Source organism: Astyanax mexicanus, chromosome 11, assembly GCF_023375975.1.
Source record: "Astyanax mexicanus isolate ESR-SI-001 chromosome 11, AstMex3_surface, whole genome shotgun sequence".
NCBI classification, from domain to species: Eukaryota; Metazoa; Chordata; class Actinopteri; order Characiformes; family Acestrorhamphidae; genus Astyanax; species Astyanax mexicanus.
In genome coordinates, this window is record NC_064418.1 from 25,820,856 (window position 1) to 25,846,769 (window position 25,914).

Genomic DNA, 25,914 nt, shown 5'->3' on the forward strand with positions numbered 1-25,914 from the left:
TGTGATTGGCTGGGCAGAGTTAACGGAGCTGAAAACGAACGTTGTGATTGGCTCAGTTTATCAGTAGTCAACATCCTATTCAAAAGATCAGCTTCCCATTTCCCCAATTACTGCTCCATCCCTCCATTCCTCCACCTTCTTCCGGGGTAGGAAAGAAGGAGTAGCAAAAGATTAGGAGTAGCAAAAGCTTCTGGACGCAGTCCAAGAGTTTCCTCTATTGTACAGGATAAGTTCATCAGTTATCAGCCTCAGAAACCACTAGTTAACAGCACTTCAGATTAGAGCTACTGAAATGATGCACAGAGTATTATGGTCTGTTTAACACATGATTTCTTGATTCCTTATGTGTTCCTTTACAGTCTGAATAACATTTATATAAAACTCAGCTCACTGGTGTCACTGGAGTCATTTTAAATTTTTATTATCTAACCACCTTTAGACAGCCTGTTCCTGTTTTACTTAATCTTATTTATTCCTAACTTTTATTTCTAATTTTAGTTCTTCTCTTAGTTCTTTATTTCCTTTGTATTTATTACGTTCATTACATCTTTTTTACACAGTTTTGTATTTTTGTTTTATAACTTATTTTGATTAGATTCTTTTATTGTTTCATTTACTTTTTTATTGTACTATGTAAAAGTTAGTTTTAGTTCAATTGTAACTGTTTTTTGTTGTTTTAATCTTACCTTTATTTGATCTTAATTTCTTATCAATTAAACCAAGTTTTATTATTATTTTATTTTTTATCTATTTTTTATCTTTTATTCACTATTCATTATTTTAAAATGTTATTTGTAAATGCTCGGCTACATTGAAAATGAGAGTTGGCCTCAATCTAATGTGAGTCAAAATAAAGGTTGATTGATTGCAATTTTTGCTTTTCACTGTGATTTTTATACTTGAAGAACATTTATAAATGCATTTAGACTAATAGTAACTAAGAATTATGTTGTATTAAAATCAGTAAACCTTTACTTTTGTTATAATAAATCCTCCACACATATACAACCTTGATTAAGAAGGCTTTTATTTACCACTGTTACCTGACCTCTGCTAAACCGTAAAGAGGTTACGAGTGTGTCTCTGAGCCCAACGACAACACACACCTGTAAAGCTTTTCTAAAATGTGGTAATTCCTCACTGAACCTCCACAGGCTCCCTGACTCTATCAGGATAGTATGAAAAGTCTCTGCGGTGGTCCCGTGCTGTGGTGACAGCTCTGACATGGCCCTCCCTGCTGAACCCCCACACAAACCTTAACCACCCCTGCACTGCTGAACACGCTCCCCAGCGAGCTGCAGTACAGAGAAAGCTGTAGAAAAGCCCATATATCAGCACTAGCCTGGCCTCCATGTACCTGAAGGGAAAACTCAATCTCAATTCCAAATAAATCCATTTTACGACACTGTTTATAACACTGACAAGCCTTAGCCTTCACTCCACCACTGTAAACTGAGGCGTGCATAAATCAATGCATTTTCAACTGTATACTCTGATTCAGGTATATACAGTATTTCAATGCTGTGCAAATTAGAGACTCAGACGGTAGCTTAATGACAATTTCATTATTAAAAGAACATCACACATTACACAATCACGTTACATTTAAGCCTATAAAAACATGGTGAACACTGCGCATCTTCATCTCATTTATTAGCTTGATTTTTCAGCGTATGTGATGTGATTTATGTAATGGTCAGAATGGCTCTCTCCCTCTTTCTCCTCTTTCTCTTCTTCTCCTCAAAACGATCTGTAGCATCAGCGAAGAACATCACGTCCTCTTTACTCTCGATTTCTCGCTGCAGGAACTGGAGCCCAGCGCTGTTGAAGCCCAGAACATCCTGAGAGAGACAAGAAGAGTGATCAGAACTGACTGAGCAATGGGAAGAGCAGAGATTTTGTAGCTGTAACAGTTGTTGTTTTTTTTAAGATTCATTTCTAATGTTCTATTATTTTTGTTCTCCCCAATTTAGATAAGTTTAGATTGTCCCATCCATTCAGCTGCTTGTCAGCTCTTAATCAATTATATATCCCCATCACTGGTGATGCTACAACACAAGGAGGGTGAGGACTACTATCACATGCCTCCTCTGATACATGTGGAGTCAGCCACAGCCTCTTTTTGGAACTGCTGCTAATGCAGCACTGCCGAGGAACATCACAGCACGCTCTGAGGAAATCGCAGCGACTGAGTTCCTATACATTAGCTCACAGATGCCTTGTGCTGATCGACATCACCCTTTGGAGTGATAAGAATAAAGAGCGCCATCTACTCAATCAGTGAGAGCAATGCAAATTGTGCTCTCTCAAGGCTCCAGGAGCTGACTGCAAGCTGCAAGACCGGGATTCGAATTTGGTGTAACATAGCTTACCCTGATCTCCCGCACTTTGGAGATAGTGTTGGTCCTTAAGTCATCGATAACGGACAGCAGCATATGGTTACTGGTGATCTGACCAAAGTGGATCCTTCAAAAGAACAAAAACAACAAATCTTCAGTGAAAATTATTTGTAATCAAGGAAGCCTTTTTCCATCATCATCAGGCACATTTAACATAGATTTAATTGTGAACCCCTTCAAGTGCTGCAACTAAATTCTTGTAAAAAAAAAAAAGTGGACAAATGAAGTACTGTTAAAAAAAAAAATCACTATAATGTCTAACTGTTTGTAGACAGTTGCACAATCAACACTTCTACCATTTTCAGCATTAAAAGAGTTTGTTACCAGTTTTCTGCATTAAAATATAGCTTGTTTTTACTAGATATGAAAGCATTATCAAGGTCAGATACTGATGTTGGATGAATAGTTCTGGATAACAAATGCCAATCCCACTCAACTCAAAAGTAGCAGATTGTGTTCCATCACTTAAGAGTTTCTGTTCCCTGCTTCACCACCAGGCAGTGGGTTCTTTTATACCTTTAAACTGATCACCAGGAATAGTGACCTCAGTATAAATAAATGCATGTGTCCACAAGAGGGAATATCTCACCTAAATGTAATAATTTAAACTAATTAAAAACGCTTTTATATCTCAGAATGCTTTTCATAGATATAACATAAGCAATAGATCATGAATACCTGAGTAGGAAGAAGAGGCAGCGGCAGACCAGCTCCACCTCCAGACCCTGCTGGACGTAGCTGTTGAAGAGAGAGAGCAGGTCGGGGATATACGGGAACGGCAGCACCAGCAGAGAAACCTCTAGCTCACTGAAAGCAGAAAAACACATTAAGAATCACTTAAACAACAATAATAATCATATAAATAAAAAATATATATTCCAATTTAGTATAATTAATACATCAATATCTTGTAGTTTAGGTTAATGTCATTGTAATGACCGGTTTACCTTGACCTGATGTCTCCCATATTAACAAACTAATTAATTAATGAACTTCTGGTAAAAGTACCAGATAAAAGTTTAGACAACTTAAAATCAGAGGTTTTTCATTATTTAAAAAATTCCAGCATTTTAGAATAATACTAAATGAAGAAAAACGTGGAATTATTCAGTAAAATAAATTATAAAACATGTTGTGGTTTGTTTATTTCTTGATTCCTTAAAGTAGCATCTCTGGTTTAAACGACAGCTTTGCACATCTAGGCGGTATTTTCTCAGTCAGCTCAGTCACCTGGAGTGGCTTTCAGTTAACAGCTGTGCTGAACTCATCAAGAGTAAATTACTTGAATTTCTTTGAGAGCATCAGTTGGAAAGTTGTAAGAGTAGAATTGGTATACAGTGAATAGCTCTATTTGAGTAATGTTCTAATCCACATGTGTCAAACAAGGCCCGCGGGCCAAATGTGGCCTGCCACGTCCTTTTATGTGGCCCGCGAGAGCTTGTAAGATCTTAGTGTCTATAATAAATAGGTCAAAAGCGTGCTTTGACCAAAAACTACATTTCCCACAATGCTTGTCGATGGTGTTACCCGCAAAGTTACGGTTTACTGCCACTACACGGCAGTGTAGTCATTGATGTGGAAACCCTGCCGGAGGGAAGGCGTAACTTCGCGGGTGGAATTGAGACATACAAATGTTTATCCCCTAATGTCCAGATTTTGTAATTAAGCATCTAGTTTGAGGCAAGGTGGTTGCTGTCAGTTTTTTTTTTTTGCAAAATGCTAAATCTGTCACATGTTCTTAGCAGCTCACAATTTTTGATTTTATATTTATTAAGCCTCTTTTCAGTATCAAACGTTTTGATCAAAGATAATATAACTTGTATTTTATGTCATTTCTATTCACTTGAATAGTTTGGTTCTTGATTGATGGAGTTTTTGGATTTCATAACATGACAAATTAAAAGGATTTATGTTAATAGAGCAACAAGCAAACATTTTTTCCATGCAACTGTAATATTTGATTGAATAAATAATATATTGAGAGTTATTTAACATTAAGGAGTAATTACATTCATTTTATATTACATTTGGTTACATTTTATTACATTTATAAGTTACATCTGGCCCTCAGAGGACAGCCAATATGCCAAAATGAGTTTGACACCCCTGTTCTAATCCATATTACGGCAAGAACTACTCAACTAAGTAAAGAAAAAATACTTTAGTAAATGAAGGTTAGTCAATCAGAAACATTTCAAGAACTCTGAAAGCATCCTCAGACGCAGTCTCAAAGACCATCAAAAAAAAAGGTAACGAGTGTTCGCACAGGATAAGTTCATCCAGCCTCAGAAACCACAAATTAAAAGCACCTCAGATAAAAGCACCTAAATGCTTCACAGAGTATTTTGGTTTGTTTAACACTTTTAAGTTACTACATGATTCCTTATGTGTTCCTTCATAGACTGGTATTTAGTATTTATTAGTATTTATTTATTTAAAATACAAAAAACACTGAAGACATTAAATGAGAAGGTGTGTCCAAACTTTTTATTTTCTCAAACTCTCACTGTTTTTGCAATACACCAAGAATTAATTTTTAATTCATATAGTCTTAAGTCAGAGACTGTAAAAAAGGTGTGTCGCCGTCCCCATTCATTTAATGAAAATGAAGCTAAAATCTTCCGCCATGTTGGTGATCCTGATACCCGATTCTGCGCAGTAGAGACCAGACGAGGGAGAAAGACTGTGGAGAGACAGCCTACTCATTTAAATAACTCCGCCCCTGAGGACTGCCTCCACAGAGCTATACACAGTCTACGGTCCCACCCATACAGTCATTGGTCCCACCCCGCCTAAGTGTAACCCAGCCCTTTTACAATAACCACACCTTTTTGAATAGAGCTGAATAACGTTTTAAAAAACGAATTCTGTGGGGATATAAAAATTTAACAATATAAGCAGAGGGTACACTAGCTGTTGCATTTAAATAAAGGAGGTAGAATTACAGTATATTAGAAAAAAATGTGATTGAAAGTTGTCTGTTTTGCCATTGAAACCTATGGGGATGGGTGGGGTTACACAGCTTTCTGAAACCGAACAGCAGGGGGCGCCCGACCTGTGGTGGCTTCACTTTCAGAAACGATGCTCTGTCCAGCTATACACAGTCTATGTCTTAAGTATATTTAGGCTCTAGGTATCAGCAAGAACATTATTCATGATGCAGCACATTGGCAAAGGCATAATTCTTGAAAGAGCTGGAAGAGATCATGTTTCCTTACCTGGATCGAACCTTCTTGATGACATCTAGCACATAACGAGAGGGCTACAAGTAATAAAATTAAAAAGGTGTCACTCAATAGCAGCTCAAGGACATTTCACAAAAAATAGCAAGTTATTTTACACTGCCTGGCCATAAAAAAAAAAGAAAAAGTCGCCACCTGGATTTAACTAAGTGAATGATCTGGGGTTGATGCTGCAGTTGTTCAGGTCTAGGTTCAGCAACAGTATGTCCTGAAAGAATGAGGTCAGCTGACTACCTGAATATACTGAATATTAGGGGTGTGACGAGATCTCGTGGCACAAGATTTCGCGAGATTAAATGTGACGATATTTCTCGTCAAGCTTAAACCTGTCTCGCGGGAAGAAAAAACAGTTTAGTGTGGACTTTTTAAGAGGGATCTGGCAACACAGTAGCTACTGAGCAGCAGAGGAAAATTCGGGCATTTGCATAGAACAGAGGTCGCTAATGGGCGGACCGCGGTCCGGGTCCTGACCCAAACGTTGTCCAATGCGGACCCAAACCTACTGAGAAGGATTTAATTGTATACGTGCTTTGAGGCGCAGTAAACTCACAGACCAATCACGTGTAGTGGAAGATCACCAAACGCTCTCTTCAGTCAATCAGATCTGTGCAGACGCGTTAAGGAAATAAATAAATAAATAAATAAACACACTGCTCCTCACGTGGGATCCAACCCGTGTTGCCGCAGCTCCGGCTGTTGAATTGGGACGCGGCCGTGAAAAACGCCTTTATAAGGAGATAGGGAGCCCGAGAACGGGCGCAAACTAAAGTCACGCCGAGCGCGCTGGGCGTGACTAAAGCGTGATATAGCACTCAATCATAACACAAGTTAACAATCGGTCCGGACATTCTCTAACTGGATCATACTGAAATCTAATTTAAGTTGTATATCTGACTGCATTTTGCCTAAATTTTCTTTGGGATGAATAAAGTATCTGTCTGTCTGTCTATCTGTCTGACTATGGTTATGCATAGTTAAATTACAAGAGATTTAGGAGAAAAAAAAACACAAACCATAGTCTTAATATGACTGGTTATGATTTGCACTTATAAGATCTGCTTATGATCTGCACTATATAAGACCTTGAAAAGTTTTATTTTTATTTAATTTTTCATTTTTGACATTTTCTTAAAAAAAATATTTTTAAATCTTGTCTCGTCTCGTTCTCGTGAACCCAGTATCGTGTCTCGTCTCGTGATATTAGTGTCTCGTCACACCCCTACTGAATATAGATCAGGTTATTCTATCAATGGATTTTTTCTTTCCGGATGGTATGGGTATATTCCAAAATAACAATGCCAGGATTCATGGGGCTGGGATTGAGAAAAAGTGATTCAGGGAGGATGACACATGGATTGAGAGAGTTCACCACAGAGTCCAGACCTTAACCTCATTGAGAATCTTTGGGATGTGCTGGAGAAGACTTTGTGCAGTGGTCAGACTCTACCATCATCAATGCTGCTGCAAGATCTTGGTAAAAATGAATGCAACACTGGACTGAAATATATCTTGTGACATTGCAGAAGCTTATGTAAACAATGCCACAGTGAATGCCTCAAAGCAATCAAAGCTAAAGGCAGTACAACTAAATAAAAGAGTTTTTTTTGGCCAGGCAGTGGCACATTTACTGAGTAGAATAATTAATCTCCAATGGCCCATGCACTTGTGAATTAGATTATATAAAACACCCAATAGAAAGAGAGCTTATTTATCTCATAATAATCTTTAATGCACAATAACTGACTGTTTAATGTTAGAACATAAACTTTTACAAATGCTAAATAGAGCTTAAGACTGCTTACCGAAATATTACCAAAGGCTACAAGGATAGGGTTGGTCTTGGGAGGCGGTAACTGCAAAACAAAAGAAATATAAACTATTTCTTATTGGTTGTATAAATATAATGCATATAATGACTGTTCTACTAGATATGGACCATACCAAAACATTTCTCTCATCTCATTCTTTGCCAGTTTTCACCATTTGAATGTGGAAGTTTATATCATATAATGCAATAATCCAAAATTATTTAGAATCTTTTTATACTGAATTCCATAGATTTGAAAGGCTTTTATAGATTTGTTCTAGACAGTAACAATATATATTAATATACAAATATGAAAAAATATTCCACACCTGCTTCCCTGCTGCCTCACAGGCAGCCTTGTGCTCCTCCAGCTTCTTGCTCTCCTCTCTGTAGAGCTCCAGGGCTTCCATTATACGTTCAGCCTTTAACAAGGAACAAGAGAAGGTTTTATTCACATCTTTCAGCTTTCATCCAGAACTCATTTCCCCTGAAAAGCTGATGAACTCACAGCTTTGACTGTCTCTATAGTCTTCTTCCCCGCCGGCTCTGCCTCTCCTTTAGTCTCTCCAGGGACCTAAAACCATAGTAGAGAATCAGCATGAAGTTATCAGATATTACTGAAAGATAGAGAGAAAGAAAATGATGTGATCTGTGAATCTTAAGAGCAGCACTTACCACAGGCTCTTCTCCTTTTCCCAAAGATTCTTCAAATTCTGCTTCTCTTTCCTGAAAACAGATGTTAATGTGTTAAAAGAATGGTGTTTAATTGTGGTTCAGACATTTGCACATTCACAGTGATCATTCTTACTTTAAATTAATACACAAGGATGTGTCCTAAAAAATGGATATCTTGATGTTCCATAATTTATGTAAATTAATCAAGAAACAAGAAATGAAAAAACAACATAGCTACAAATCTGCATTGTCCTTAAAACTTGATCTGATGCTCATGAAAGAAAAAAAACAGTGTTTTAAAGTAGGCTGGTTCTACAGAGCACATTATTTTTCATTAATTTTCAAATAATGGCTTTTATAATAATAATTATAGGTTACAAAAGACAAATAGCTTCTGTGTTTGCCGACATCATGTAACTAAAGTTTTTTTAGGCTCAGTGTTGAGTGAATTTACATGCACTTTATACTCAAATTATTGTAGAAGATTTATAGTAGAGTTTGTCAGTAATTCAACAGGTTTAGATTTGGGACTTGGAACATTTGAAAGTACAACCCACATTTCATACCATCACATACAACTGATAGAAGGGTGATGTGTTATGCCGCATTCATGCTGTGTTAGTTTTACTGGAAAAACGAAAATGAAGCACCACGTGAACACCCTCTCTGAAGGGTGGGATCTTCAAATCTGGCATATCGGAATTGTATGATGCAGCACAAACTGGCAGAGCAGGTTCACAATGGTAAAATATCAAATATTAAAACATTACTAATTCTTATAGTAATGTAATTATTTAGACATCCACCATCAACATATAATATTTAATAAAATATTAAATACAACATTTTAAATAAACCACATAAACTACAAGAACATGACTGCGTGAACAACTTTTATATTAAAAACATACTGTACGACGAGTATGTGAACGCATATTTCAGCAGCTGCGCTCTGACACATCTTTTACAATTTTAATATGTTTTTTCTATGCTGCAGATTAGGGGTGGGCGATATGGCTGTAAAATAATATCACGATATTTCAGGGTATTTTTGCGATAACGATATACTTGGCGATATAGGAAAACTAAAAGAATTCATTCATTTCAGGAATATAGTATAAGAGTATAACAGTATAATCATAATATGGCAATATAAATAGTACAGCATTAAATAAAACAATGCAGCAAAAAATATTGCAGAAAATTTAGTTCGTGCATATGAACTGCAAACTAAAACAATTATGCAATAAATACACCTAAAGCTTCACAGTAAATAATAGACTACTTTTAAGACAGAACAGCCCTGTTATCACGATATGGATTTTTAATATCATGATATTTCTGTGTCACGATATATTGTATACGATATAATATTGCCCACCCCTACTGCAGATATGGAAATTTGAGAAGTATTCCTTTCAAGGAGAACTCTGTTGTGAAATTCACTGTGGATGTAAAAAACATGATAAAGAGTACTAACCTCCGTAGCATAACCTACTCCTCCAGGTGCCGCCATCTTAAAGTAAAGTCATGATCAGTACAGTGATGAGCAAGTAATGTTGACGGAAGTACAAGCTGTATACAGGAAGAAGGCACTGCCGTGATGTGCGTTGTGCTCGGACTGCACCTTCAGCCGGCATATCAAAGGAGAAGGCGAAAGGAAATAAGACAGAATGGTCCATGTTTGTGTCTTTCCAGGCTGCAACATTACATGCTCGTCACTCTACTGATCATGACTTTATTTTAAGACGGCAGCGCCCAGAGATGTAGCTTACGCTACTGCTTATAAACATTGTTTTTTAATAAACTTCTTGTGCCTTTTTAAAGTTCTTAATGCCTTGTTTTAAATGTCAGGACTCTTCAGATTCTACCAATGAGGTGTGAAGCTACCTTGAGCCCTGATAACGGTGTAAAAAGCGATTTATCTGCAGGGGCAAAATATGCCCTGTTAAAACCCATTCTAGCCTGTTTGGACAAACTGCACAAAATTACTGGATCTTGGAAAGCTGTGGGAGAACGGGGGTGTGCTATTCAACAAAGGTAAGAACTTTTTAGCATGTTTTACTACACCAAAAGTCCATTTTACACTAGAGTTCTCCTTTAATGTATAAAATACATAATTCTACAGCAGGGGTGTCCAAACTTTTTTTGTTGGTAGCCAGAAGGAGAAATATATTTGAAGTCATGGGCCACAGACTCTGTAATAAAACAAATAATGAAATATACCACTTTAAATAATACATTTTCCTGATTACTTTAATTTACACACCATTTTACTTGACTTATTATCTTTATTTATCTTTGACAGTGTTGTGTAAACTAAGATTTTTTCAATTGATGCTTCATTTCATGATATCTCTTAATATTAAACTCCTTAATTACGGCAACTTTTAGACTCTTTGGCCCGTTTTTCTGCACTACAACTGCACACTCTCTCCGCTTTTAGACTCTTTGGCCCGTTTTTCTGCGCTATAATTGCGCACCCTCTCCGCTTTTATACTCTTTGGTCCGTTTTCTGCGCTATAACTGCGCACCCTCTCCGCTTTTAGACTCTTTTGCCCCGTTTTTCTGCGCTATAACTGCGCACTCTCTCCGCTTTTAGACTCTTTTGTCCCGTTTGCTGCGCTATAACTGCACACTCTCTCCGCTTTTAGACTCTTTGGCCCGTTTCTGACACCTATCGTTCAAACTTTGTATCTCACATTATAAAAACCTGCTTAACAGCGGGCCAACTTTCATTCTATTTCTAAAATACCTTGCGGGCCGCTCCAAAAAAGGAAACGGGCGCAAAATGCCCGCGGGCCGTAGTTTGGACACCCCTGTTCCTCAGTATACAAGCAACTGTATATTTGCTTGGTTAAGAGATTTTTCCAGTAACACAAGCACACCAGTCGTCCCACCACTCACCATCTCTTTCTCCTCCTCCAGAATAATAGGCTCTCTGGTTCTCTCCCAAAGCCTGAGGGATTTATCGTGAGAGGATGACACAACATAGTCTCCACTGGGACTGATGGCCAGACACCAAACTTCACCCTTATGACCCTGAAAAAGAAAGTCTCAAAGTCAGAGAGTTCAGAACAGTGAGAGACTTGGACAGTAATGTTTTCCTCCGGACATTTATTGATTATCATCTAAAGAATAACAGACCTCTGCATACATAATGCAGTCGACCTCTGCTGCCTATCGACTGTGTTCTATTCTTATCACACACTAATCCTTTGAGGCCAATAATAACCATTTTCACCCTTTGACCCCCATAACAATCATTAAGTGCATATGTGAATAAGTGAATATGCATGTGGAGAGTGGTCCTTCGTTAGATGAAGTCACCTCTAGAGTCTGGATGTGCTCAAACTTGTCGGCGTCCCACTGTTTGATCTTTCTGTCCTTCCCCGCTGTGAAGAACAGATGGGTTTTGGGAACAAACTGGAGGAACATGACACTGGAAAGTGAGAGAATAAGAAAATAGGAAAAGAGAAAGGAGAAAAGAAAGAGCAGATGAGAAAATCTGACCATATGGGATGGATGACGTCGTCATCATCGTGACTGGTCACCAATACTGGACATCAGTATTAGCTGAGTAACAGCTCTAAGAATTAAAGTATCATTATGTTTGTCCTGGTGACACTGATAAAATCATGTATTTTCCATGAACTGAGATGTGCCTTTTTTTCCTCTGATATGTCTGAGTATATATACACACCAATGATCAGAAATATGTAAATACAGCTCTGGAAAAAATTAAGAGACCACTTCAGTTTCTGAATCAGTTTCTCTCATTTTGCTTTTTATTGTTATATGTTTGAGTAAAATGAACATTGTTGTTTTATTCTATAAACCACAGACAACATTTCTCCCAAATTCCAATAAAAATATTGTCATTTAAAGCATTTATTTGCAAAAAATGAGGAATGGCTAAAATAACAAAAAAGATGCAGAGCTTTCAGACCTCAAAAAGAAAAGAAAACAAGTCTTAAGAGTTTAGAAATCAATATTTGGTGGAATAACCCTGGTTTTCAATCACAGTTTTTACTCATCTTGGCATGTTCTCCTCCACTAGTCTTACACACTGCTTTTGGATAACTTTACGCCACTACTGGTGCAAAAAATCAAGCAGTTCAGCTTGGTTTAATGGCTGTGATCATTCATCTTCCTCCTGATTATATTCAATTTTTTTTATTTGGTAAAATCGTTTTTTTTCCCCAACAGAAAGCAGACATTTGAATAATGTCTTATGCAGTCAGTGTTTAAACAAACACAAAAAAGGGTTTGTGTTTTCGGTATTAAGCTCTTGTCCCATTACTAGATTCTGGTCATGGTGCTTTTCAAAAATATCAATTGTAAAAACCACTATACACATAAATTAGATTTTTTTTTGTTTTATTTACAAGCACACCTGCAGCTATTGCACAGACTTGTACCTCTGCACCTACCACTAGTGAACGGTGAGAACTCACAGCTGGAATGGTGGGCAGCCACCATAGCTGCGAAAGGAAAACGCCTACCTGTCATCATGTGCAAACATTGAACGATGGCAGTCACCGAAGTCCAGACCCCACACTTTCACGTTTCTGTCTGCTGATCCAGTGGCTATCAGTGCACTATCCTACAGCACAAACATTAAGACATTACTTTACTATGAACATAATCAGTCTATGACTTCACAATGGATTTCACTGTGGCAGGAAAAATGAAAACTCACATGGGAAATATCCAGACACAGCACGGGCAGTTTGTGTCCATACAGCGACAAGAAGAACTGCAGAGAGAGAAAGAGAGAGAGATACACATTTATAACTGTGAGCTTTCAAAAGTATTTTCAGTAGATTTGGCCCATGACCAATGCATGAACCAGACAAAGTGTGTGTGTGTGCATTTGTGTGCATGTGAGAGGCATGTGATCTGTGCATGCTGTGCAGCACACCTTCAGTGTGTCCGTGTAGAAGATCTTCACGGTGCAGTCGAGCAGAGAGACAGCCAGCAGCCTCTGATCAGGACTGTAGCGCACACACAGCACATCCTCATCCAACTGCAGCATGCGAGTGTGCTTCAGTGTGAGTCTCCTAAAATCACACACAGAGGGAATGTGTTTTATGCATTATAATAACACAACTTCAGTATTCTATCACTTCTATACATTAGTTTGGACTAGAGCTGGGCGATATGAAAAAAAAAATGATTTATTTATAAAAAAAAAACAATCAGATTTTCAATTATAATCTATTTTTTTCACATACTAAAACTACAGATGACAAAAATGATTTGGTTAAAGTACAACCAGAAACAAGCAAAAATCAACTGTAAACAGTAAGAACATCCAGTAACTTTTAGAAAGCTTTCTCCAACATAGTTTAGTTACTGATACAATGCACCCTCAAACTTTAAAACTAAATAAATAAAACATACCCTCAAAAAACAAATAGAAATAAATAAAATCTAAGCTAAGCTCACTCTGAACTACAGGAACCCACAGGGGAGCGTCGGTGTTGGAAATAAAAAAAATCAGAGAAAATCCATTTTCATAAAAACACATAATTGTAAATTCGAATTAATCGATAAAATCGATAAATTTCCCAGCTCTAGTTTGGACAAAATCAAACAACAAAAAAATGGCAAGCAAAGCTACATGAAAACGAGTTTATTTACGTTTTTAAAGCAGCACTATGCAAAAAAATTGCACATCCTACCATTAGGAAGTGGTATTTACATTTACGTTAAAGCCATAAATAAAAATGACCCTTGGACCCTCTTCTTAATCACAAACATCAATTTGTTACAAAAAAGCTAAGAGATAAAGAAATGCCATCTTAAGTAAAAGAAGCAAGTATGTGAACTGAGAGAGTAATATTAAAAGAATTTATAATAATATGCCTATGGATTATTATTATTATTATTATGCAATGTTATGCAGTTTCTGCATTATTGGAGGTCTCCATCAAAGTTACATAGTGAAGTAGGTGGAGCACAAGGATTTAAAATCTGTTATTTAAAGTTTAAATTGCTACAAAATGTTGCTTTAATTTCAATACTTTTCTTGATCCCAGCTGAAAAGCTTAGATAAAAACACAGCAAGATCAGGTGGCAACCAGTCAAACTGTGCAGTCAGAACTACTGTTCTGTACAAAATTAAAAGCGTAGATAGTGACTGAAACTGAAGAAAAGGAATAAAAGAAAGAAAGGCAAAGAGAAAGAAAGCAGTTGTGATGTAACTATAGTCTGCCTCACTTGTTTGGTCCGGAATCTTTGTCCTTTATCAGCTCAAAATCCCAGAATTTCACAGTCTTGTCTGCTCCTCCAGTTACTATACCCCTCTGAACACAAACACAGATAGAAAAAACCTAAACAGCTGAACACAGACTTACACACAAGCAACCCCACACACAAAAAACGCACTCACTCATAATGAACAACAAATGAAACCTCCTACTGTACCTGATCAGGAGAGAGGCACATAGACCACAGCGCTCCATCATGAGCTTCTCTAGTCTCCAGCAGACTTCCTGACGCAAGATCAAAAATCTGAATCTTCCCACTCTGTAAGACAGACAGCAAGTCAAGCACATTCAAACTATAATCATAATCATCATTCAGTTAAACTCCCTGATGCCATATTATCTTAAATAAATTAGAAAATAAAAACTATGACTTTAATAATTTGTCACAGAAATCGTAAGGGTTTGATTACTGCGGTTTGTGCAATTAATATATACTGTACATTTTATTTCAAACAGATGATTTACATTTTTTTAAACAGCGTTGTGAATTTATTTAACAGTTATCTGAATCTTTTGAGTAAAACGGAATATCTATGTTACTTTTTGTTTTTGCTCCACAACAAAGGCAGATAGTAAAATTTAATTTGTAGGATTTTGTAGATAACGAAGCAGTTGTAGCATACATGTTTGCTTTAAATTTTTGTTTTATTTTTTTTAATTATTTGATTTTATACTTTGTATCAGTTTGTACCCATTTTTATTTATACTTTTTATGATACTTAGGCCACTTTAGATGACAACTGTTAAAGCTGATGTCCTTAAGTTATAGGATTTGGGGGATTTAGGGCCCTCTCTGGTGAGAATAGGTAATTGCACCGAGCATGCGGAGATATATATACATTTTAAACTGGGTGGGTGTGATGCGGTCTCCTTTCAGGGCAGATGAATCTAATTCCAGGTTATGTTCAGTCAGAGAGAGAGAGTGCTCAGTCAGAAACTTCACTTCAAATACACACTTTGTTTTTACTATGAGTGAATGAGCTACTGAGGTCTGAGTTTCCCCTTCTGAAGTCTCCATTGCTCCACCAGCCGCTCGCGTTCAGTAAAACTGAGCCGGATCCTCTTTTAAAGGCTGTACGTCTGACGTTAGTACGTGAAGATGTGTGACGTGGCCAGAAGAACTCCCGTAAAAAGTGTCCCGACACCCCAGTTTTAAAGTGAATATAATAGGCTTAGCAGGGATGGTAGTTCCAGCACACTGGTACCACTAAACACAATATATTGTCCTTTCTCCACTCAGAAATGCTTCTGCTTTCAGTTTAGAAACAAAATAATACGAAATGTCAATTTAAGGTAGGATTTGAACACATAAGTCTGCCATTCAAGCTTGAGCACCAATATGGCACAACAGGAACTAAGAAATTAATTTATCATATGAATAAACACTGTGAAATACCTTTGTTCCTAAGATAATCTGTCTGTCTCCAGGCACAAACAGTGAGCAGAGAGCATACTCGCAGGCCATGGTTCGAATCACCTGCAGAGTGGCTCTGAAGAAAAAAAAAAATTCATGTTAGGAATTAAAGAAAACTACAGAAAAAGGTTATTATTTGAAGGAAAAATAAATAAAACATAAATATGGATATAAAATGCATTTTTTCTGCCCAGCAACCTGTTTCACCAAACTGTTTTTAATATGTTTAACATAAAAAGAAAAACAATAATAGAATCGTTTTTTAAAGCACTCTCATATCCTCTTCCTTGCCACACACCACTCCGCTGTGCTTGTTGTTTATTATGCTGCATTCCAAACCATGCACGTCTGTACGTATTGCAGCAACAAAGGCACATTTAATGTTGGAGGTTCAACCTCTGTGTTAGCTGAAGACAAAATCAACAAGTCCCAATACTTTTGACTATACTTTTAAACAGGACACAGCATACACTGTTCGATTTTGTTTAGTTCTTTCCTCATCTGAAGTCTCCTGCCAGCTTTACACTCACCTGTTCCACACTTTGACCGTGTCTCCAGAGGCAGAGAGCACAGCAATGTTATCTGAGCTGAAGGCCAGAGTTCTAGCATCGGTACGGTGGCCTGCAAGCGTGAGGCGGCTGGTTTTGGTTCCAGTCGCGTTCTTCTCTGTGGTATTCAGGTTGTAGGTCTCTATTGTGTTATTCTGCAGCAGCAGAGCAACTTTCAGCTCGCCATTAGGGAACAGAATGCAGTCCACGGATCTGAGAAACACACAGATTCAAATATTATACCATCAAACATGTACAGCAGTCTAGAATTATTTATTGTGATCTACCAAATATTTGGAAAGATATACAGTCATGATAGGTGAGGTAAGGTAGCATCAGCATTTGCTGGTATACCAAAATACTGGCTACCATTATATGTGTATTTTTCAAGTTACATGTAACTTAAGTAGATTAATGATAAAGTACATTAATGATTAGAATAGCACTAGAGAGGCGTGCCATATTGTATCCTACACAATCATATCGCCAACATTTTTGAATATCGGAATATTATACCCTGAAATATCGTGCCACATCAGGGTAGGGCTGAACGATTAATTGCATTTGCGATAATCTCGCGATATTTTAAAACTCGATTCTCTAACCGCACTGGCTGCGATTTGACTGGTCACGTGACTTGGGAGCGAGCCAAGCCGAGGACGAGCGGAGCATACCCGAGCAGAAGGCAGGGAGGTGGAGAAGTGAAGTCAACACGGCGCACTTTAGGGCGTTTTCACACCAGCACTATTTGGTCTGGTTAAAATGAACTCTGGTCCGTTTGTAACTTGTGCGGTTCGATTGAGCAGGTGTGAAAATAGTAATCGCACTGGGGTGCGGATCAAAAGAACCGGACCGAGACCAGCTAGAGGAGGTGGTCTCGGTCCAGTACCAAACGAACTCTGGAGCGGTTCGCTTGTGGTGAGAACGTGATCCGGTCTCGATCGGATCCAGCTATTAAATATAAGCCATTTATTTGAGCTAAACTGCTGATAAAGCAAGCATAGTTTAAACTAATATATTAGCCAGATAACGCTAATTACCACAGCTGTGAACAAACACTGTGTCCAGGCACGCGCTGCATTCACTGCTCTGTTTATTATGTATAAATCTGCGCTGCATTCACTGCTCACAGCCGCGTAACTCTGTTTATTATGTATAAATCTGCGCTGCACGCAGAAACACTGTGTTTGAAAGTGCAGTGTTTCAGCGTTCAGTGTTAAAGCACAGATATTTGCGCTGGAACACAACATCTTCTCGCTGTTTTTACTTTTTTTGTATATTTATATTTAACGTACTCCCGTGTCAGACAGCTCTGACCAATCAGAGGACACAGGCTGCTCGCGTGGTTTATTGATGCGCATTTTGGTGCGTTTACATTTATGCCTGTGGGAAACCAGACCGAACAGAGCGAGAAAACGCTCCAAGTAAACAAACTCATTAGAAACGAACTACAGGTGTGAAAACGCCCTTGTTGCACAATGGCTTCAGGCTCGAAGGAACACATCAGTTGTGTAGAATTACTTTGGCTTTAAAAAAGAAGATGCTGCTCAACGTCAGGTACTGTGCTAAACGTGCCTTGCTACTGTTGCTACGACGCGAGGTAACACTACAAACCTTTTTCAGCATTTAAAAAAACACCACAAAGCCTTGTGTGGTATTTGCAAGGCTAAAATGCCAACAACCAGTGCTGCATCTTCAAATACAGAAAATAACGAGTTGGTTAAAGCAGATTCTCTTTATGTTTTTTGCACTTTAATTTTTCATGATGTTACTAGCTGGAGAGCAGTAAGTTAAATTTTGTATATCTATTGTTTTTCCTAATTAAAAAAAAAATGATGAAAAGGAAAAGCATAGATTTTTTTGCTTTATTGTTATCTGTGCTTTAAATAAATCTGACATTGTTTATTATTAAACAGATTGATTTATTGCTTCTGTTGTTGAAAAATACTTGAGAAGACAAAAAAAAATCACATTTTAAATCGCAATCGCAATTTATAGATAAAAAATTGCAATTAGATTATTTTCCAAAATCGTTCAGCCCTACATCAGGGTACTACTTTTTGCTGTTTTTAGCAAAAGAAAAATTCACACTGTTCTCATTTCCCATTATATATCTACTAGAGACAAATGATATCTCTCCAGTATAATTTATTTTACTTTAATCCTGAATATACTGAGATATTTGGAGTATATTATTAATATCATGACATTCTGGATCATTCTGTTACAAACTCTTGTATTTTTTAATATCTCAGTTAGGGTGTATATTAAGCAAAAATGGCCAATGGGGGTAAGCAATTTTTTCTTAATAAGATTTCTTACAAAAAGCAATGGCAAAGTCTCAAAATGAGAGAAGTAACACCTAAATCAAGCAAAAAAGTCACTGCTTTTGGACACAAGAATCAGAATAACTTGATTGCTGCTTGATTGTGCTTATTTTTAGTTCAAATTACTTAAAATAAGGTACAAATTCTAAGTAAGAATGATTAAGACACTTATCCCTAAAATAAGCAAAATCATCTAATACTTACAATGCTTAGTAAGACAAAAAGTCTCATCAGAGACGAAAATAATATTTATTGCCTTAAATTTAGAAAATTTCACTTGCTAAGATTTATTTTTTTGCAGTGTGTGCCATATCATATCATATGCAATAAAAACATTTAATTTTCATTTTGTTGCAGTAGTGTGTTCTTGAAATATATAGATTTTATATTCAGTTTTTTTGTCATATCGCCAAGAATATCGTTATCACAAAAATTCCATAATATATCATGATATTGTTTTAGGGCTATATCGCCCACCCCTAAATAGCACTTTTAGCAATTTAAGTCATGAAATGCTGAGGTAAATAAAAAATATATATATGTCCCATATTCTTCCTTCAGTCAAATGTTATATTTTGTTTAGTTAACTGCACCAACCTGATTTTGGAAGAGGCTTTTATATTGGTCAGCTTTTCAAGCTCATCTGTCAGTTTCCTCTCCACTACTGGATCTGCTGCTTCACCGCCCCCTTCCTGAGACCTGGATCAAAAGCACCACAACAATGAGTTTATTTAAAAAAGTAAACATTTAGAAAGAACAGGATGATGATTTTATGTTTTTTTATTCTATATTCTAGACACTGGTTACACACTTTGCCTTCTTTCTTGCTTTTTTCAGCTTTTTCTCTATTTTCTTCTGTACATCCTCCTCCGGAACAACACTGAAGAGCTCCAGATAGCCATCAACTCCCTACAAAGATAAACTGCTTGTTGAAACAACAATACAGAAGATAATTAACAATATAAAAAATACATATATTTTTTTAAATAAATACATACATGGCATGCCACAACTTTAGCTTTGGGATCAGCAGTCAAGGACACAACCCTGTCTCTGCCTTCTCTTATGACAGAACCAGCTTTCTTACAGCTGAGGATTCTCTGGAGAAAGAGGACATAAAAAATCATTTGTTTAATATTATTTGAACACAAACCCATTTTACACACGAACATGACACTGTATCGGGTACATATCAAGACACGATAAAACTGGCATTTGTATTTGGTTGATTTAGTCGAGAAGCAGAATTATTATTAATGAGAGTGACAACACCTCTTCTGGATCTTCATTAGGACCTTCATCTCCACTGTCAGCTTCATCATCATCAAGAAGACTTTTCCCTTTTTTCTCCATCGGCTCTCCAACTTCTTTACCCTAAAAAAGATTAATGTTAACACTGATATTACACTAATTAACAAGGATCAATACAAAATCACATTTTTTTCACAATTTTCTCCTCTGTTTTACTCATTTCCAGTTCCTACCATCAAGTCCCAAGGTCTTCCTCAGTCACACAAACCTGCCAATAGCTAGCTAACATTTTTAGATTTACATAATGAGAAGCATGGAGAAAAAAAAAAAAAAAAAAACAGGAAGAAAGGGCCATTCTAGCCAAACAGAGACAGTAAGGGCCATTGCTCTCTGAAACTCCTGGCTATGGGTGGCTGCGGCATCACCAGGGATAGGCCAATAATAGGTACATCACTTAGACAGCTGTGCCACCCAAAAATCTGCAAGCATGAAACATCTGGCCTATGCTTGAACTATAATGAAAAAATAAATAAATAAAATGCTTCTCTGGCGAGCTTTTGTTTACATTCCTCCCCTGTCTCTCTCTCTGTTGCATTTGGTGTGACTTTAGTTTCTGCCTGTTCTAGTTTTTCCCCCCGTTCTTGGTATCCCTATCTCCTTATTTACGGCATTTTTTTTTCCCCAGCCGTCTCTCAATTCACTAGCCGAGGCAGCTGTAGTGTATTGGACTGCGACCCTGACAACACGTGTTTGATTCCATGTAAGGAGCGATAAGTTTATTTCTTTTTTTTCCTATTTTCTTGGGTTTACCTGCTTTGAGATCAACTGTTCTGCAATTGGGTTCAACAACCTTCTGGGCTGGAGAGCTACTAGTCTGTAGCACTCCATCCCATTACACTTCATTTTCCAAAACAGAATTTTTTATTTGTGTCCCGTCACGTAATGGCTTGGGAAATATCTGGCTCGCGGCCAAACTTAATTGCCGACCCCTGCCCTAAAAGATCAGATCTGATACAATTATATGACCTATAGAATATTTCCTTATTTCCTTATATAACTAACGATTTGTGGATCCAAGAAGCCATACTGCCAATGGTTCAAACACCGGGTATTGTAACATTTAGTCCTTTATTGAAACCTTACCTCCTCCAGGTATTCAATGTCCCAGCCTCGGAGCTCACTGTCAGCAGAGCCGGTCAGCAGCCTGTTCTCCTGATTCAACAGAACCATTCCCCAAACCTAAAGAACCAAAGGAGGATTAGCAACAGGATGATTCATCATTTCTAACACTATAAAATTATTAAGTGTTTAAAAGATTTGACATTTGCACGTGTCTCTCATACATTAATCACTGAAACAAACCACGAAAGTTTAAGCTTCAATTAACCGGACATTTGTGTTCTTAAGACAAAGAGGAGAAGTTAAAATTAGCCCTATCCGGATGGGATTAGTTTCTCAGGGGGACGTCTGTAAAAAAAAAAAAAAAAAATATATATATATATATTTCACACTTCTATTCAGTGATACAACTCTTGCATCCAAACTGCAATTGATTTTCGATTGCTTAAGGGACCGAAACTATACCAAAACTACATGGGAGATAACATTAAATTAGCTATTGCGTAATTGCAGTTGAACAAGCTAGTAAAATGTGAGCACTTATTCCCAAAAAGTTAAAAGCACCAGAATCTGGGGAAACTATTTCACACATATATTTTTTACTTAAAAAAAAAATGTTTGGTGCCAGACAGTGGCTCTTAGTTTGTCATGTTTAAACAACCCGACTCAACTTCAGATCCCACTGTTCTGATTGGATAAAAAGTAAACTTTACTAATAAAAAATACGTATGAATATAAAAGCACATTTTTATACTACTACTACTATTTTATCTTTTCCTAAAAAGATCCCAATATGCACCGCAAAAAAACAAAAAAAAAGGGCCATTCTAGCCAAACAATAACAGTAAGGGCCATTGCTCTCTGAAACTCCTGGCTATAGTTGGCTGTGGCATCGCCTTTCTTTTTGGGTTTACCTGCTTTGAGAACAACTGTTCTGCAATTGGGTTCAACAACCTTCTGGGCTGGAGAGCTACTAGTCTGTAGCACTCCATCATATGTGTGTGTACAGCATTGTAATATGTTAAATCATAACCCTTGTTTTGTAATATATAGCATGTTGCCAGGTTTAAGTCAATACAATGACAATGCCTAAGAACAATAGACCAGCCACACACCTAGTACAATAACAAACACAATATAGTGATCCTGCTCACCTCACTGCGGTGGCCCACCATGGTCTTAAAACAGTGCTGAGTATCCAAGTCCCACCATTTTACAAAACTGTCTTTTGAGCTGAAGAAAAGAGGGCAACACAAGTGAATCAAATTTCAGAACGTTGACTTAATTTATCAGAGTACAAAATCATTTTTGTTTTTAGTTTTTTACAACCTACACATAGACTTTGACTGACCTTGTGACCAGCAGATTTCTGTCCTTTAGGAACAGAGCTTGTGTGATGGCATCTTTGTGTCCTTTCAGTCTGTACAATCCACACTCGTTTATCACATCCCACACAATTACATCTGTGTCCTACAGAAAGAAAGAAAAGACTAGTTGTCACTATATACTACAAACCAGTGTTATGTTTGTGTTCTGTATTGCTATTATAGACAGATTTCAACATTATTTAATGTTGAGTCATGTGTGTTCCCCACTTTGGAACCCATTATTATATAGAGAAAATTCATACACATTCTTAAGTCTTACCCTGGAGCCAGTGACCAGTCGTGCCCCCAGTGCATCATACTGGATGCTCGTAACAGCAGATTTGTGTCCATTGAAGGAGACATTGTTTTCCCCATTTAACAGACTGAATATGCGCACACAACCATCTTCATAACCCACAGCTATGTGAACACCATCGGGGGAGGGGCAGAGATAAGTTGCGTCGTGTTTACTACCCTGAAGGATTAGAACCTAGAAAAACAACAAGTTAAAAACGTAAGTGACTGAACCAGCTGAAGACTGAACTCAACAACAGGGTACACTATCTGCACCTGGAGACATAAGAAGATTAGTTTAGGGGCTCTAACAATAATATATCATTGTAATTATGTAACATATAAATACCACTGGTACTATAAACATGCAGATCATTAATAGTACAGTGGATGTGGCGTCCATATTTTTGGACCACCTGATACAGAGGTGGAGTTTAAGGGGAAAAGATATCAGTGAATTGAAAAGTCACCTTCTCAGCTTTGCGCACATCCCATATGAACACATGCTCACAGGCTCCCACTGCCACATATCGACCCTTCTCTCCACCTCTCAGGGTCACATACGCAATGTTGGCCTTCTGACTGCCAATCACTCCAAAAACCGCAGAGGCGTTGTAGCGCAGGTACTGCTTAGTCAAGCCCATGGCGAGCTGCAGGAAGACTTTCCCAGCCTGTGGACATAAAATGAGAAATTCACTTTAAATAGGAAAATCTTTTGCAATCACTGAACATTGCTTATGGTTTTCACTGAAACTCAAAAAGTATACAGATATGGGGAGCTAGCAAATTACTGGTAAAATTACATTAGGGATATACTGTTCTGGTAATGTGACTAGTTAGATTATCTTCATACATCTATAGATCTGATTTATTAATAGTAAAGAGGTCAGTTATAATACCTAAGTAAGTAAACTAGTAAAAATGCATTAGATACAGAGATCTTAAGTCATTGTGTTACTATTAAAACTCACTGTAGCATTAACTACACAGTTAGAACTACGCAAAGTAACTATTGTGGCCATAATTAGCTGGTATAATTACACTAACTAAATAAAAAATTGTTTTGCCTCTAGAAAAACAGTCTGTTGGATTATAAAATGAGAAATTTACTTTAAATTGGAAAATCTGTTTGAAATCTATGAACATTGTTTATAGTTTTCACTGAAAATCCAAATATACAGATAAGGTAAGCTAACAAATGGCCAGTAAAATTAAATTAGGCATATACTATCCTGGTAATACAACTAGTCAGAATATTTTTATAGATCTGCTTTAATACTAGTAAAGATGCCATATAGTCAGATGACCTAAAATGAGTTTTTACTAGTAAAACTGAATTAGATACAGAGATCTTGAATCTAAGCTTTTACTAGTAAACACTACTAGCAGAAAAAAACTGTGTAGTTAATGCTAGAGCTTAGCAAAGTAATTATAATTGGCCATAATTTGCTGGTATCATTATACTAAATGATAAAAAATAAATAAGAACTAAATAAAAAATAGTTTTTACTCTAGAAAAACAGTCTGTTGGATTATAAAATAAGAAATTTACTTTAAATTGAAAAATCTGTTTGCAATCTCTTTTTGCTGAAGATCCAAAAGTATACAGATAAGGTAAGCTAACAAATGACTGGTAAAATTACATATTACAGGATATACTGGTATGCTAATATTAAGTAGTTTCTTTATAAGCAGAAATATTTTTTTTGCTAATATAAAGAAAGTCTTTATAGATCTGTAGATCTGATTAATTATTACTAATAAAAATGTCATAGGCGATATTAGAAAGGAGGCTCTTTATTAGTAAAAATGTATTAGATGCAAAGATCTTGAATCTGAGCTTTACATTTTAAAATCTGATGCAATCTCTGAACACTGTTTAGGTTATCACTGAAAATCCAAAAGTACACAGATATGGTAAGATATCAAATGAGTAGTCAAAACTGCATTGAGAATATACTGTGCTGGCAATACAGCCATGGAAAAAAACATATGAGACTAGAAATGGCTGAAATAACAAGAAAAGATGCAAGATTTTAAGAGTTTTCCTGCATCTTGGCATGTTCTCCTCCACCAGTCTTACACACTGCTTTTGGATAACTTTATGCCACTCCTGGTGCAAAAATACAAGCAATTTAGCTTGGTTTGATGGCTTGAGACCATTCATCTTTCTCTTTCTCTTAAATTATATTCCAGAGTTTTTTTTTTATTTGGTAAAATAAAATAAAAACTCAATGTTTAAGTGGTCTTTTATTTTTTTCCAGAGCTGCATGGCTAGTCAGAATATCTGTATAGATCTATAAGTCTAACCTCACTTCTAGTAAAGGTGTCGTAATTGGTATCTGAAAGGAGAGTTGTTACTAATACAAAACGCATTAGATACAGGGAGGTTTAGGTAGTTTAACTACTATAATAGAATAAAAAATTCAAGCTAAAACATACTCTAGGCTGGTCAGGAGCTAGTTAATGAGCTAACCTACCAGCACAAGGTCTGTTCTTTTTTTGGATAACTAGCTGGATTTTTAGCAGGGTAGTAAACATCACTAATAAAACTCTCTGTAGCATGAACTACACAGTTAAAACTAAGCAAAACAGCTACTAACTGTGGCCATAGTTAGCTGGTTTTATCACACTGACCAAATAACATAAAAATAATATGTTAGATTATGTATTAAACTGGAAAAATTAGTTTACACAGCACTGGGTTAACGTTACACTGTTGTGATGCTGGTCTTCGCTAGCTTAGCTAAACTTGCAGCTCTCAGAGGGAACCACGTGTGGTAAAGAAAAAGCTAATTAAATTAGTTAATCAGCCAACAAATAATGAAGTAAGCAGTTTAAACAGCCTGGTGTAAAACATACCCGTCTACATACCTTTTATATAACTAGTAAAACACTCTTAATTCAGATCCACACTGCCAACTACTTCCATCATGCGGACTGAGAGCACACGTGCTAGGGTTCACTAAAGGCTAGAGTAATCGAGTACCCAGCTCGATTTGGATGTTTGTGAGGAGTTTAGAAATTTAGGAGTTGCCGTACATAGATATATTTGTCCCAATTTATTTATAATAATGTTTATGCAGGTTTTGATTCATATGTGTTATCAATTATACTGGATTATTATCTATCACTAAAACTTACTAAAAGGCAGGTTCTATTGCTTTGGTCTTGCCGTATAGCTAGCATTACTTCG

General features: G+C 36.9%; 1 protein-coding gene across 1 annotated transcript; it reads right to left on the reverse strand.

The window, feature by feature from the left end:
- Nucleotides 1-1,545: 1,545 nt before the first annotated feature.
- Nucleotides 1,546-25,663, reverse strand: wdr3 (WD repeat domain 3). Its single transcript, XM_022680455.2, has 27 exons — nucleotides 25,593-25,663; nucleotides 23,189-23,389; nucleotides 22,705-22,914; nucleotides 22,409-22,527; nucleotides 22,212-22,290; nucleotides 21,082-21,177; nucleotides 19,960-20,061; nucleotides 19,686-19,787; nucleotides 19,499-19,596; nucleotides 19,285-19,386; nucleotides 16,343-16,573; nucleotides 15,795-15,888; nucleotides 14,556-14,657; nucleotides 14,349-14,434; nucleotides 13,048-13,186; nucleotides 12,826-12,882; nucleotides 12,629-12,729; nucleotides 11,454-11,565; nucleotides 11,031-11,165; nucleotides 8,124-8,174; nucleotides 7,957-8,022; nucleotides 7,778-7,870; nucleotides 7,444-7,494; nucleotides 5,618-5,661; nucleotides 3,078-3,206; nucleotides 2,373-2,466; nucleotides 1,546-1,841 (listed from the first exon to the last, which is right to left on the reverse strand). Exons 2-27 carry the CDS (start codon nucleotides 23,360-23,362, stop codon nucleotides 1,686-1,688), a joined length of 2,823 nt encoding a protein of 940 aa, XP_022536176.2. The 5' UTR covers nucleotides 23,363-23,389; nucleotides 25,593-25,663; the 3' UTR covers nucleotides 1,546-1,685.
- Nucleotides 25,664-25,914: the final 251 nt, after the last annotated feature.